Source organism: Sus scrofa, chromosome 2, assembly GCF_000003025.6.
Source record: "Sus scrofa isolate TJ Tabasco breed Duroc chromosome 2, Sscrofa11.1, whole genome shotgun sequence".
NCBI lineage: Eukaryota > Metazoa > Chordata > Mammalia > Artiodactyla > Suidae > Sus > Sus scrofa.
Genome location: NC_010444.4, coordinates 62,142,368 through 62,154,942, shown reverse-complemented (window position 1 = coordinate 62,154,942; position 12,575 = coordinate 62,142,368). Strand labels below are relative to the sequence as shown.

The 12,575-nt window shown below is 53.9% G+C and overlaps 1 protein-coding gene across 2 annotated transcripts; it reads right to left on the bottom strand.

Annotated features, from left to right (window-relative positions):
• RASAL3 (RAS protein activator like 3) lies at positions 1,131–12,575 on the bottom strand. Of its 2 annotated transcripts, XM_021083615.1 has the most exons (18): positions 12,088–12,572; positions 11,624–11,958; positions 9,687–9,817; positions 9,450–9,528; positions 9,279–9,340; positions 8,839–8,909; positions 7,363–7,489; positions 7,178–7,276; positions 6,181–6,723; positions 5,677–5,821; positions 5,316–5,460; positions 4,247–4,483; positions 3,958–4,159; positions 3,734–3,852; positions 2,584–2,974; positions 2,146–2,303; positions 1,550–1,613; positions 1,131–1,445 (listed from the first exon to the last, which is right to left on the bottom strand). In XM_021083615.1, the coding sequence occupies exons 2-18, from the start codon at positions 11,943–11,945 to the stop codon at positions 1,302–1,304; spliced, it is 3,039 nt and encodes a 1,012-aa protein (XP_020939274.1). In that variant the 5' UTR covers positions 11,946–11,958; positions 12,088–12,572; the 3' UTR covers positions 1,131–1,301. The 2 variants fall into 2 exon arrangements, with proteins under 2 accessions (XP_020939274.1, XP_020939273.1); XM_021083614.1 differs by having other exon boundaries at positions 1,135–1,445; positions 11,624–12,575.

The window sequence follows — 12,575 nt, the reverse complement described above, 5'->3', positions numbered from 1 at the left end:
TCTGCCCCTAGAGCTGCCTTAGGTCCCCAAACCTAAGCCCCCTTTTCTACCACCTCCCAGGATCATAATCTCCAGGCCTACCTCACAAAGCACACATAATAGGCTTTATGCTTCTACCCAAAACCCATCCACATGTCTAACTCATCCATCTCCCTACCTATTCATTCACACATTCAGTTGATCAACCACTCATCTACCCATCCAGTCAACTAACCACCTATCCATCCACCTATCCAAACACCCACTTAAAGTAACCATCCACCTACTCATTCATTCACTATCCAATTAAATACTTATCCATACAATCAAGCAAGCAAACACCCATCTCTACACACATACCTTCACCTAGTCACCAAAACACCCATCCATCAATTGCATGTTTGTTTGTCTCTTTCACCAGAGAGTTCCATGATGACAAGAGTCATTATAGTTCATCATTGTTTCCCTACTGCCCAGCTCAAGCCTTAAGAAACCTCAAAAAATGTACATACAATACATATAACTGCTTACTCAATTCAAATATTTATTTCCTATTATGATCCAGTCCTTTTCCAGGCAGGCATACCCATTCCAGCTAACTACCTACTCAGCTACTCACCTACAAGGGTGAACATCCAACAAATGCTAACCTATTAACCATCTACCTATTGTGCTGTCCACCCTATCTCTCACCCACTCACCCACACATGATTTAAATGCCCACTCATTTTCTAAGCAACCACCCACAGAGCTTAACCATCTTCATACATACCCAATCCTTCCTTTGTCTGCCTCCCAGACCCAAGTCCTCGCCACCATGAGGGAGCTGGTATGGAATTTGGAGCCCTAGAAAGATGCTCTCATCTGGAATCTGGGCTTCACTGAGAAGCAGATGGTGCCCTAACAATGACAAATACCTTTTATTGAGCACTTTAAACTATGGGTCTTTTACTGTGCAAGGAAAATAAATCCATTTTACAAATGAAGAAATTGAGTTTCTGAGAGAGTGAGGGCCTTAAGGTCACACAGCTGGTGAGAATCTCCTTCCATCACCCCCTCCCATGAGACCTCCAACTAGGGGAGACTTTGAGAGAGCTGAATGGTTGCTTTCTGACTGGCAATACTCAGGGGCAAATAAAAAAACACACACATTGATTTTTACTGGAATCAAGATTTTACTGGGCCACCTTTTAGTGCCAGACTTGTTGGCACCTACAACTCCATTCCCTACTGCATGCCACATAGCGTTGAGGTAGGGATCAGACAGGCCCCTAAGACTGCCTTTTCTCTGTTCCCAGAGCACATTTGGCCCAGTGGGCGGCTCAAGTGGTGTCTCCATTGACGCAGGGTGCTTTGAGTGGCGGGGGCTGGCTCCCGAACCCTGACATCCTGGGAAGAAGCTGCATGCTTTGGATGGTATCCCTCAGCTGGGCCTGAGTACTCTCTATCTCAGCCAGGCGGCACTCCTGGGAAGGCAGAGGCAGTGGGTTCAGAGCCTGGGGAGGGTTGCATCCCAACTTTTATTCCCTCACCCCTTCCAGGTCTGCTCCTGGGCTCGCAGGGATCTCACCAGACTCTTCAGCCTGTGGCCCTCACTGAGTGGAGAATCAAGCTCTGGATCCAATTTTGCAGTCCTGTGGGGATCAGGGGCAGGGACATGGTGGGGAGGGAGAGTCAGAGACTGAGGAGCTCCACTCCAGCTCCAGGTTGAAGCGTCTAGAACTCAGGGGCAGAGCATGGGGTGGAGGCAGAGTTTGTCCAGGCTTGGGGTCAGAGTCCAGATAAGCTTTAAGAAGGGTCTGCCAGATTAGAGGCAGGACTGGCTGGAACAAAAGAACAACCTACCCACCCTTGGAGACAGCCTGGCCAGTCTTGGGTGGGGTCATGACAGGGATGAGGGGGAGCCCAGACTAAGAGAGAGTGGGTCTGGCCCAACCTGTTTGGGAGAAGCTGATTGAGGGCCTGGATTAGAGGACCTCCCAGGGACTTGGGTGGGTGGAACTGACTCAGAGACTAGTCTTAGACAAGTGTGTTGGGGCGGGTCTTGCATAGGGGGCGTGGCGATGCTAGTGTGATTTTGGTAGGAGTGACTGGGAGGAGGGGCCTGAGCTGAATTCTACAGCAAGTCCATCTGGGGGCGGAGCTAATGGAAAGGGCGGGACTCACCTTTCTCCGATCAAGGAATCCAAGTTCTGGAGCTGGCTCCGAAGTAGCTCCTGCTGTTCGCTCAAGGCACGCACGTGGGTGCGGAGTGACTCCACAAGGCCGCACAGGGCCTTCTGATCCTGGCGCAAGGCAGCCACCTCACACTGCAGCTCTGCCAGCTGTGGGGAGGGAGCAGCTGTAACGTGAGCCACAGTCCAACCCCTTCTCCCCAAACACCCTGACCTCTGCGTCCCCTGCACTCTGCCTCCTCACCACCCTGCCGGTTGGGAAATGATGCTTTTGTAGTACAGAAGAGGAAACAGGCTCAGAAACGGCTGGGCTGGGACCTGGGCTTACACAGCACAGCAAGCTCGGTGTTTGAATTGAGACCTACCCATCTTTCAATCTTTTTCCAGTCCTATCTCAACCACCTGTGCGCGGACCTGGGCTATACCTCACCTTGCTCAAGGGTCGGTGAGTGCCCGGAGCCTGTTCTCTGTCTCTCGGCTGGTCCAGCTGGCGCTGCCAGGGAACTGACGGCTTCCGAGGCAGCGAGGCTGAGGCCCCGATCCAGGGCCGGCCGCGGGGCGTGGGTCCCGTGCGTAGGGAGCCTTTGGGTCGCGGCCGGGGCCCTGAAGACGGGCGGCGGCGAGCGGGGCGACCAGCCGGGACGCTCTGTGTGCGCTGCACTGGCCGGGGCAGCCGCGGAGCCTGCTCCTCATCTGGCCGTGGCCGGGCCCAACTACCTGCGCCGTGAACGCTGCGCAGGGACTGGCTCTTGGAGATGAGAGGGGTATGCTTGGGGAGGTCCCGGGGGGCCAGGAAGCCAGGCTTCTCCCCTGCAGAAAAGCTGGGGTGGGATGGGGGGAGTCAGACCCTCCACTGGTTTCCGAGGGAGCCCATCTCTACCTCTGACTAGAGATAATCCCACCCCTGATCTTTTTCTTCTATGTGACCCTGTTGCTGAAGGGATCACATTTGACTTGACCCACTCTGTAACCTCTGCTTCCAATCTGCCTCAGCTTGACCTCTACTCATTTCCTTCCCAATCTGACTCCTTCTTGTCCCTAACCTCTGACCTTAAACTGACCCCGTCTCTGCCTCCTGAAAGACTGACACCCCCCCCCCCAAACGATTCTGCCTATTACCCTTGACTCCATCTGACCCTGGGTCTGGCCTGTTTACAATATGACCCTGTCCCTCACCCTTGATGATGTATCTTAACATCTGATCCCCATTTGACCCCTGGTTTTACCCCATCCACAACCTCGCAATGAAACCTGCCCCTCATTGGTGACTACAATGTCACTTTCTCCCTCTGACCCTAGATGTGACCTCTCCCTATCTCTGCAATGCCTAATCCCCACCTTGGATTCCAGTCTGACCCTGTGCCTCCCCTCTGACCACACTGTGAGCCTCTCCCTGACCCCTGGGATGACCCTGTCTTCAGGCTCTGACCTCCATCTTACACTGATCCAAACATGGCCCTATTTCTGACCCAGGACACCATCCTGCCTCTACTTCTGACTCCAGTCTGACCTTGGTGCTTACCTTTGGCTCCTCCCTCCCAACCATCAGAACTGGACCAGACTTGAGGCAGGCAGGTTACCTGGAGTGGACCTGGACTGGAGGTGGTGGGAGACGCATTGGCACGGACACAGGTACAGGTCGGCCCTCCTCAATGGCATGCAGGATTGTGGGCAGTGGTTCCAGGCTGTCACGGGTTGCCTGGTGAGGCATGTAGAGAAGATACTGAGCAAGCTCTCCAGAACTGGGGGCTCCCAGATCTCTTGCTCCCTACCTCATGTTCTGGGCTCTAGGCTCAGGCCAGACCTGGTCAAGCTCAGCAAAGATGGTACACAGCTGGGCATGCAGGACTGCCAGCTGGAGGGCCAGGTCACTGCTGCCCTGGTAACCACTGGGTGCTGTGTCCACATCCACCATGGCCACTTGATCCAGGAAGCGTTGCATGGCAGGTCCATGGTCCTCCAGGAAGCTATTCATGAAGCTCATGTAGGCCTCTTTCTCACCAAACCTGGGTTAGGGCCCAACTGGGTGAGTCAGGTCAGGCATCTGACACCCCCAGTGCCCTAGCATGGCCCCCCATCCTCCCAGCACCTACGGAGCACAGTTGGCGAGGTTCTGGATGACTTTGGCAATCAGTGTGAGGGTGCGGGCTGGGCCGGGTGCTGGGTGCTCTGGTGCCAGGCCAAAGAGGCTGGGTGACAGGATGGCAGGACACAGGAGCCGCAAGAAGAGAGAGGCGCACACTAGTCGGGGGCCCAGTGCCTCAGAGCCACGTGCCTTGCATGCTTCTCGCCAGCCAGAGAACACAGTGCCCAGCTCTGCTGGGAACCAGCTAGGGCAGAAGAGGCAATGGTCAGAGGGTGAGGATATGGGCATAAGATTCATGGATGTTCAAAGTCCCAAAATCAGGGTCAGGAGACACCTCCATTCTAGGTTCTAGGATTGAAGACATCGGGAATAGTGAGGCTTGGTTCACTTGGGGGCAAGGTTTTTGTATGGTTATTGTGACTACTTCTGGAGTCCGTAATCCTAGATCTGGGGGTAAGGTTCACTAAGGACAGAAGCCATGAGCTTGAGATGTGGCTACAACTGGACATGAAGTTGGGGTGCCAGACAAAGTACATGATATGAAGTAGGATGGGATTGGGGTTATAGGGTCACCCAGGTTCAGAAATCATGGGATTGATATCCTAGGTGACGTAAGATTAGGCATAGAGGTTAACCTAAGATCAGAGGTCAAGAAATTGGAATCTCAGGTTTCCTGTGATCAGTTACATGGATTTGAGGTACATGGTCACTTAAGGTCAGGGGTCATGAGATTGGAGGTAGGGCATCACTGGAATCAAAGGTCATAGCATTGAGGTCCTATGTTAATTAGAATCATGTGGCATTGAATTAGGATATGGGGGTCACCTATAGTTTAGAAGGCAAGGAATTGGGGTTAGGTAGCATGACATTGGTAATGGGTTGTCAGATTTGGCAAATTAATACTTTTTTTTTTTTTTTTTTTTTTTTTTTTTTTTTTAGTACAAGCGTGTCCCACATATTGTGTCACATTTAACTGGGCATCCTGTATTTTATCTGAAAATTCTAATTTGGAGTCAGGGTTAGTACAGTGGCTGAGAGGCAGTAGTAGACTCAGGTGCTGAGGCCCTGATTCTTACTCGTAGGAGTGGATGATGTTCTCAAAGACCTCCTTGCAGCTGTTTCGAAGTCTGGCCTGGTGCTGGGGCAGCTCTGAAGCCGGACACTTGCTGGGATCCACCTCACAGTCCTCCATTGAGGCACAGAGACGCTGAACGACCTGCCCTGTAGTCCAGCACAACCAGAGAGGGGCCAGATCATGACCACTACAAACAACACGGAGCCTCCAATTCTATTTCCAACTTACTCTGGAGGCACCTAACATCTTGGAGAACCCCCAATTTCCTCCAGCATCCCCAGGACACCGCCCACTGCCAGAATCCAAGGATTCTCAGATCTCCCTGCTCAGCTAAGCTTCTGACCACTGCCCCACCTGCTCACCCAGCGTCTCTTGGAGGTAATCTTGTGCTACCAGCTTCATGTACTCATCGATGGCTTTCGTGGCCAATGTATTTTCTCGGAACAGCAGCGCTTCGCGGCCTCCACTGCGTGCCAGCTCCGCAGTGCCCAGGTCTGTCACCAGTGCCTGGGCATAGTGGGGTCACGTTGCGCTGGGTGCAGACTGGGCAAGGAGAATCCCTGCTCTTGGCAGGTCCCTCACACCCTGCCCCACATAGATGCTGCTCAGGCCCAGCCATCGCTGCTGAGGCTCAAAACAGGCGGAAACCTCCATCCCTCAAAGCAGAAATTTAGGCTTCATAAGCGCAAAGGCGCGGCTCAAGCCCCGCCCTTCGCAGCTAAAGCACAGGCTCAGCCTCTCAAGGCCTCTTGCATATGCTGCTCGAGTCCAGTCTCGCCAAACCCTTCCCCCCTTCCCCTTCGCCCCCAGAGCGCGCGATCGGTCAGCCCTTGGTCACCCGGGTTCGTCCCGTCGAAGAGCCGCACCTGCGCCCGGCCGGTGGCCCGCAGCACACGCACCATGGCAGCTGCCAGTTCCTCTTTGGCCTGAGCTGACAGAGCGAGCTCTAGCGCCCCGCAGAGGCGCGCGTAGTGGAAAGTGAGGAACTCCGCCAACTCCTTGTAGCGCTCAGACGGCAGCACGCGCAGGCGCCGCGCCCGGATCCGCGCTCTCAGCGCGGCGCCAGCTGGTGCCCCTAGCAGCGGGAACCAGCGCTCCAGGCCTGCGGCGGGCGCGCGGGGTACTCCCAACTCTTCCAGCGCCAAGGCCACGCGGCCTAGCACGGCGCACCCCGGGCCTGCTCCGCGTAGCCGTAACGACAGGCGGCGCGCCGGCGGCAGAGCCTCAAAGTGGAAGCGTTCCGCCCAGAAGAGCGGGCCCGGGCCGGTCCGCGGCGTGGTGCGGGCCAGCAGTGCCCCATCCAGCCACAGCTCCGCGCGCACTCCTGGTGACCCCGCGGCAGCCCGGGGCAGCCCCTTTACTTCGTGGACCCACACGCTCAGCCATGTCTCTTCCCGCTCCACGTTGTCCTGTGGACCAGATTAGGAATGGGAGCTTGGCGTTGGTGCTCCACGTTGCGCACCAGAGGAGACACGAGAGGCCCGTGCACCCAGGGCATCGCTGGGCCCTTGGGGGAAGACAGGCCACGGGGTCCCAAGATGGCTATGCGGAAACCCTCTAGCTTTTCTGGGTTTTCCTGGAGAGATCGAGGCTCCAGGGTATGGAGGAGGAATAGCCGCAGGCTACGGACTTGACGACTGCCTGTGGTGCAAATAGGGCTCGGACTGAATAGAAAGTAGAGGGTCACCGTGCAAGGGGCTAGTAATAGATGGAAGCAGGGGAGGGTCTCCGAGGGGTTGCAAAGTGCAGGAGCAGGTGTGTCCAAGGGGCAGGGTTTTGGCGCTGGTGGGATTTGGGTTAGGTGTGAGGGGTGGGGCCCGGTCTGTGGGAGGAGTCTCCAAGCCCGACCTTTGCTCTACTGACCTGACTAGGCTGAAAGTGGCGACGAAGGTCCTCGATCCAGCGGTCTCTCTCAGCAGCAGAGCGACAAGAGAAGCAGCGGCTCCCGCCTGCCCATGTTACCTGTTGAGGAGGGAGATCCAAGGGTGCTATTGAGGCCAAGGGTGGAGCCAACGGGTCAGGTGATGTGGAGAGTTACCTGCAGTTACCTGGAAGCAGTGAGGCTCCTCCAGCAGGCTGGGGTGCAGTGGCCAGACGCGCACGTCCCTCTCGGCGCCCAGGTCCAGCTCAGAGAGGGTGGCCAGCGATTCCCGAGAGCCCAGAGCACTGGGGGGTCTGGGAGGGTGCCGGTGAATAAACTGTCATTCCTGTGCCCTCCCCCCTACACCAGCTCTCTACAGTCTGAAGGGTGGAAGGAGGCTAGGAAGGATTTGAACCAAAATTGGACTTGAATCCACCCCTTTTATTTTATTTTTTTAGGACCACACCTGGGGCATACGAAAGTTCCCAGGCTAAGAGTTGAATTGGAGTTGCAGCTGTGGGCCTACACCACAGGTCACCACAATGCTGGATCCTTAACCCACTGAGCAAGACCAGGGATTGAACCCACATCCTCATGGGTACTAGTCGAGTTTGTTACTGCTGAGCCACAATGGGAACTCCTGAATCAGTCTCTCTCTCTCTCTCTTTTTTTTTTTTTTTTGTCTTTTCTAGGACCGCACCCATGGCATATGGAGGTTCCCAGGCTAGGGGTCGAATCAGAGCTGTAGCCACCGGCCTACACCAGAGCCACAGCAACGTGGGATCTGAACTATATCTGCGACATACACCACAGCTCACAGCAACCGGGGATCCCTAACCCACTGAGTGAGGACCGAACCCTCAACCTCATGATTCCCAGTCAGACCCGTTAACCACTGAGCCATGACAGGAACCCCCTGAATCAGTCTCTTTTAAAATAAACCCAGCTCCTCATGATGGCCCGTATGATCTTGCATAGTACAGTCCTTGTCCCATTTTGACAATTCTTCACTGAACTACAGTCACACTGGCCTTGTTTTTGTCACTTCATCCATCCTCTTGACCTTTGCACTTACTGTTCCCTCTACCTGGAAGGTTTTTTTTTGCCTAACTTCCATCTATCCCTCAGATCTCAGCTCAAGGGTCCCCTCCCTGACACTCCCAGACCAGGGTATTGACTTAGCTGCTGTTTTTTTTTTTTTTTTTTTTAATTTTGTCTGTTATTTATTTATTTTTTAAGGGTGGCACCTACAGCATATGGTATATGGAAGTTCCCAGGTTAGGGGTCAAATCAGAGCTGTAGCTGCCTGCCTACACCACAGCCACAGCAACACAGGATCCCAGCCGTGTCTGTGACCCACACCACAGCTCATGGCAACACTGGATGCTTAACTCACTGAGCAAGACCAGGGATCGAACTCGTGTCCTCATGGATATGGGTTCATTGGGTTCATTGCTACTGAGCCATGATGGGAACTCCTTCAGCTGCAGTTTTAGAGTTATTGTGCCAGATTCTGCCCCCCACCCTTCAATGGAGGTCTGGCTAAGTGTCTTTCAGTGGCCCCAGCCTTGCCCAACAGGGGATATTTGGTGATGCTCAGAATTATGGTAGAATGAGGGGGAGGGGATAATCCAAGCCCCTCCAGCCCCTCAAAGACCCTTACCCATCCCGGGAAGCATTGGCTCCCAGCTCTGACTTGACCTTTTTCTTCTCTTTCAGCCTCTTGAGCAGCCCCTGTAGGGAGGGAGATGCCAGCTGGGGAGGACCCTGTGCTCCCTTCTCAGCTATTCCCCCTCCCCAGATGTCCTAGAACATTTACTGGTCTTGGGGGGATCACAAGTTCAGGCTGTATTAGTAGGAATATTAAAAGCAATCAACAGGTCCTATTTTTAAAGTACCAATTGTATGTTCCTATATTCTAAGGACTTTCCATAAACAAGCTCCAAGAAGGAGCTTCTCTCACTTGATCCATTTGATGGAAAAGGACATTATGGTCCAGAGAGGGTCAGTGACCTATCCAAGATCACCCAGGAAGAGTCCCCCTTTCACTTCTGAGGGTCTGAAAGCCTTTGCTCTCCCTTCCATCCCCACTGGATGTCTTACCCGAATGTTGTGGACCTGGTTGGGGCCAGTGGCCTCTGGCTCAGTCTTTCCAGAGATCCGATCTGTGGGTGGTCGGGGGAGATGGTTGTGGGGAGGTGAGGTCATCTTGGATTCTGACCCACCTTGAGAGGCTCCCAAAATGTCACAGTCCCCACCACCTCTCCAGCTTACCTGGATCCCTGAGGTTCCCCAGGGCTGCCTGAATGCTTCCCTCAGAGCTAGCGCTTCCCACCCGGGCCCGGCGAGGACTCTGTTTCCCAACAGAAGTGGATCAGAAAGGGAAGGCAGGGAGTCAGACAGAGGGAGAGGCGGGCCCTCTCCTGTTATCCCCCCTCACCCTCCCTTACCACTCTTCTGTCTCTCTCCCTTCCTCTCCTTCTCTCCTCTTGCTCATGTGCCCCTTCTTACCTCGTCCTCACCCCCAAGCAGCACAAGCCTTCCATCAAGTAAGGTGAAGGCCCCAATGTTCCAGACAGGCACATCGGGTGTGGGAGCCTCTGGGATCTGTGGGGCAGGGGGCTCCGGCTCTGGTTCAGGTTCTGGGTAGAGGAGGAGATGCTGGGGACTTGAAAGTCCTTTTCTCTCCCTCAGAACAACTTCTGCCCTCACCCAGGCTCAACACGTTTTCCCTCCTAAGTGCCCCCTCTTCCCTATCCACCCAGCAGCCACAACAGGTGTTGGACAAGCCACCACCCCTCTCTAGGCCTTGTCCTCACTAGCTATGCATGGTGGACACAGTCCCATCAACTATGTACCCTGTTCTGTGTATACTGCTCCCCACAACTTGTCTCATTCAATCCTCTAAAAGCCATTCAAAGAGCTATTAAAATCCTCACTGTATCAAGGAGGAAACTGAGAACCCATAGAGTTTGAGTGACTTGCCTAGGGTTACACAGCTTGTGAGTGATTGAGCTGGGTTTCAGACACAAACATTCTTCTTTTAACCAAGACAGTGGGTAGGTCTGAGAGGTTAAAAAACAAGACAGCAGGCTTGGTTCCTTCCATAAATAACTAGTCTAAGGGGAAATGTATTCAAACTTTGAGAAAGGAACAGAAAAAGGGCAGGGTTGAGAGAGGTGGTTGTGCATTAGGTCAGGAAAGTCCTCCTAGAGAGAGTAAATTTGCACTGGGTTTTGAACAGCAGATTGGATTTTGACAGAGGTGGAGGATATAGTGGCATGAACAGCTTGAGCTAAGGCTGGGAGATGGCACATGGCCTGGCACAGGGAAAGAAAGGGAAAGTTGAGAAGGCTTAGGAGGCCTTGGAGGCTGGAGGGGAGGGTTCAGGAAGAGATTGGTGCAGGGCCTTGGGTATCAGTTAGAGGAGCTGGGGTTTTATCCTGGAGGTATGGGGAAGCCATGGGAGCTGTTTGAGCAGAGTAGGAGCAGGTCTGCTTGTTAGAGAGCTCCCACTAGATCCTCTGGAATAGGCAGTACCTGATACCCTGGAGGAAGCTGAAGGGATGCCTCTGCAAAATGGAAGGATGAATGATGGGAATTAAAAGAGCTTTCAGGAACAGAAGGGCTGGATCAATCCTCCCATATTATCTGTCTGTCCCATTGTTTGACCACCAGGGGAATACATGATAACTCCCACCTCTTAACAGATCACACAAAATATGTCCTAGGCTCATCAGTGTAATGCTAGCCCAGGTCCCAGCACATTTTCTGTGACCCCTTACTTTTCTAGATCCTTCTGTGTGACTTAGCCCCATCTGTCATTTTCTTGTTTACTTGTTTACTGCCTGTCACACCTACTATGCTGTGAGCTCCATAAGGCAGGCAGTTTCATCTGTTTAGTTTACTGCTGTGTCCTCAGTGCCTAAATTGGAGTGGGCTTGGAACATAGTAAGTGCTCACAGACTTCTGAATTAATGAATGAAATAAAACACCCTTCAAGGTAGGAATCAGGATTCCAGTTTAACTTCTGGGGAAGCAGAGGCTCAAGAAAGTAAAGAAACTAAGACAGGGAGGCTGGAGAGCAGGACAACAGGAGGCAGCAGAGATGGATATCCAGGCAGGAGAGATTAAGCCTGTGTCATTGAATACAAGGAGAGACCTAGTGAGGCCAAGAGCCATTCGGCATTTGGACAGTGCTACCATCAATCTATTCCCTATCCCTTCCCCAGGTTGGATCCCCACCCTTTAGATCCCTAGCCACCCCCCACCATGCCCAGGCCCTGGGTGAGGGGGAAAGAGGGAAGAGGGCAGCCAGCCGGGCCCCAGCCACTTCCTGTTGGGCTTTTGCACTCCCCACAACTTCCTGTGTCTGTAAGGCTGATGCTCGGGAGGCAGACAAAACCCAAGCATCCGGGCCTCCCAGCCTGGGTGGGGGAGCCATGTACCTGGGGCCTCTGGCTCTGGGTCTGACTCCAGTGGTGGGCTCTTATGCCTCCCCCAGAGGGACTTGGATATTCGGAGGCGGCTTGTGCGTGACTCCTTGGGAGGCGCAGAGAGGACTCGGCGAAACAGCGATCGAGGGGCTGGCTGGCTGCTGACTGTGGTCTCCTGGTGGCTCAGTGCCCTCCCCCATCCTGCAAGGCGGCCCCAGCGGAACCCTCCAGCTCCCTTCTCCCCACCGCCCCCTGAGTGCCAGCGGTAGGCAGTTAGTGGGGTTGGGGCTGCAGGCTGGGTTTGGGAGGCCCCGCTCGACGAGGGTGGGTCCATGGTAGAGATTCTCCTGGGGGATGAGAGGGTGACAATTCTGACCAGTGTCTGCCCACATGTTCTCTTCATTTTGGCCCCTTCCCCACTCACAGCTCTGCCCCCAGGGAATCCCCTTGGGGGTCATACACACGCCCTCTCTTACCTTGATTTCCTGACCAGCCGCAGAATCAGCAGCCGTCTGTCTGCAGCCTGCCTGGCTTCCTCCGGCTGAACGAACGAACGCAACTCCACGTGACCCTGTCTGTCCCACCCCACCCCACAACCAGGTTGGGAGGGCACAGTGGGGGCAGGATTTGAGAGGAGAGGAGGTGACACAGCAGGACCCAGAATCTCTCACTGACTAGGAGGCAGCATATGCCTCTCTCTGAACCTCAGCTGCCTTCTCTTCCAAATTGGCACATGCTGACCAAAGGCTGGAACTCTGCTATCCATGGCTGGTCAGGGTGTAGACTGATTTATCCAAATTTGAAAACTGTTTGGCATAATCTATGAATATTGACTGTACACCTCTTGTCTGACCCAGCAGTGTCACCACTAGGCATATATACCCAAAAGATATGCCCACCAGTGCAATTCATAATAGCCTGAAACTGGAGACAACTCAAGTGTACATCTATTGTAGAATAAACA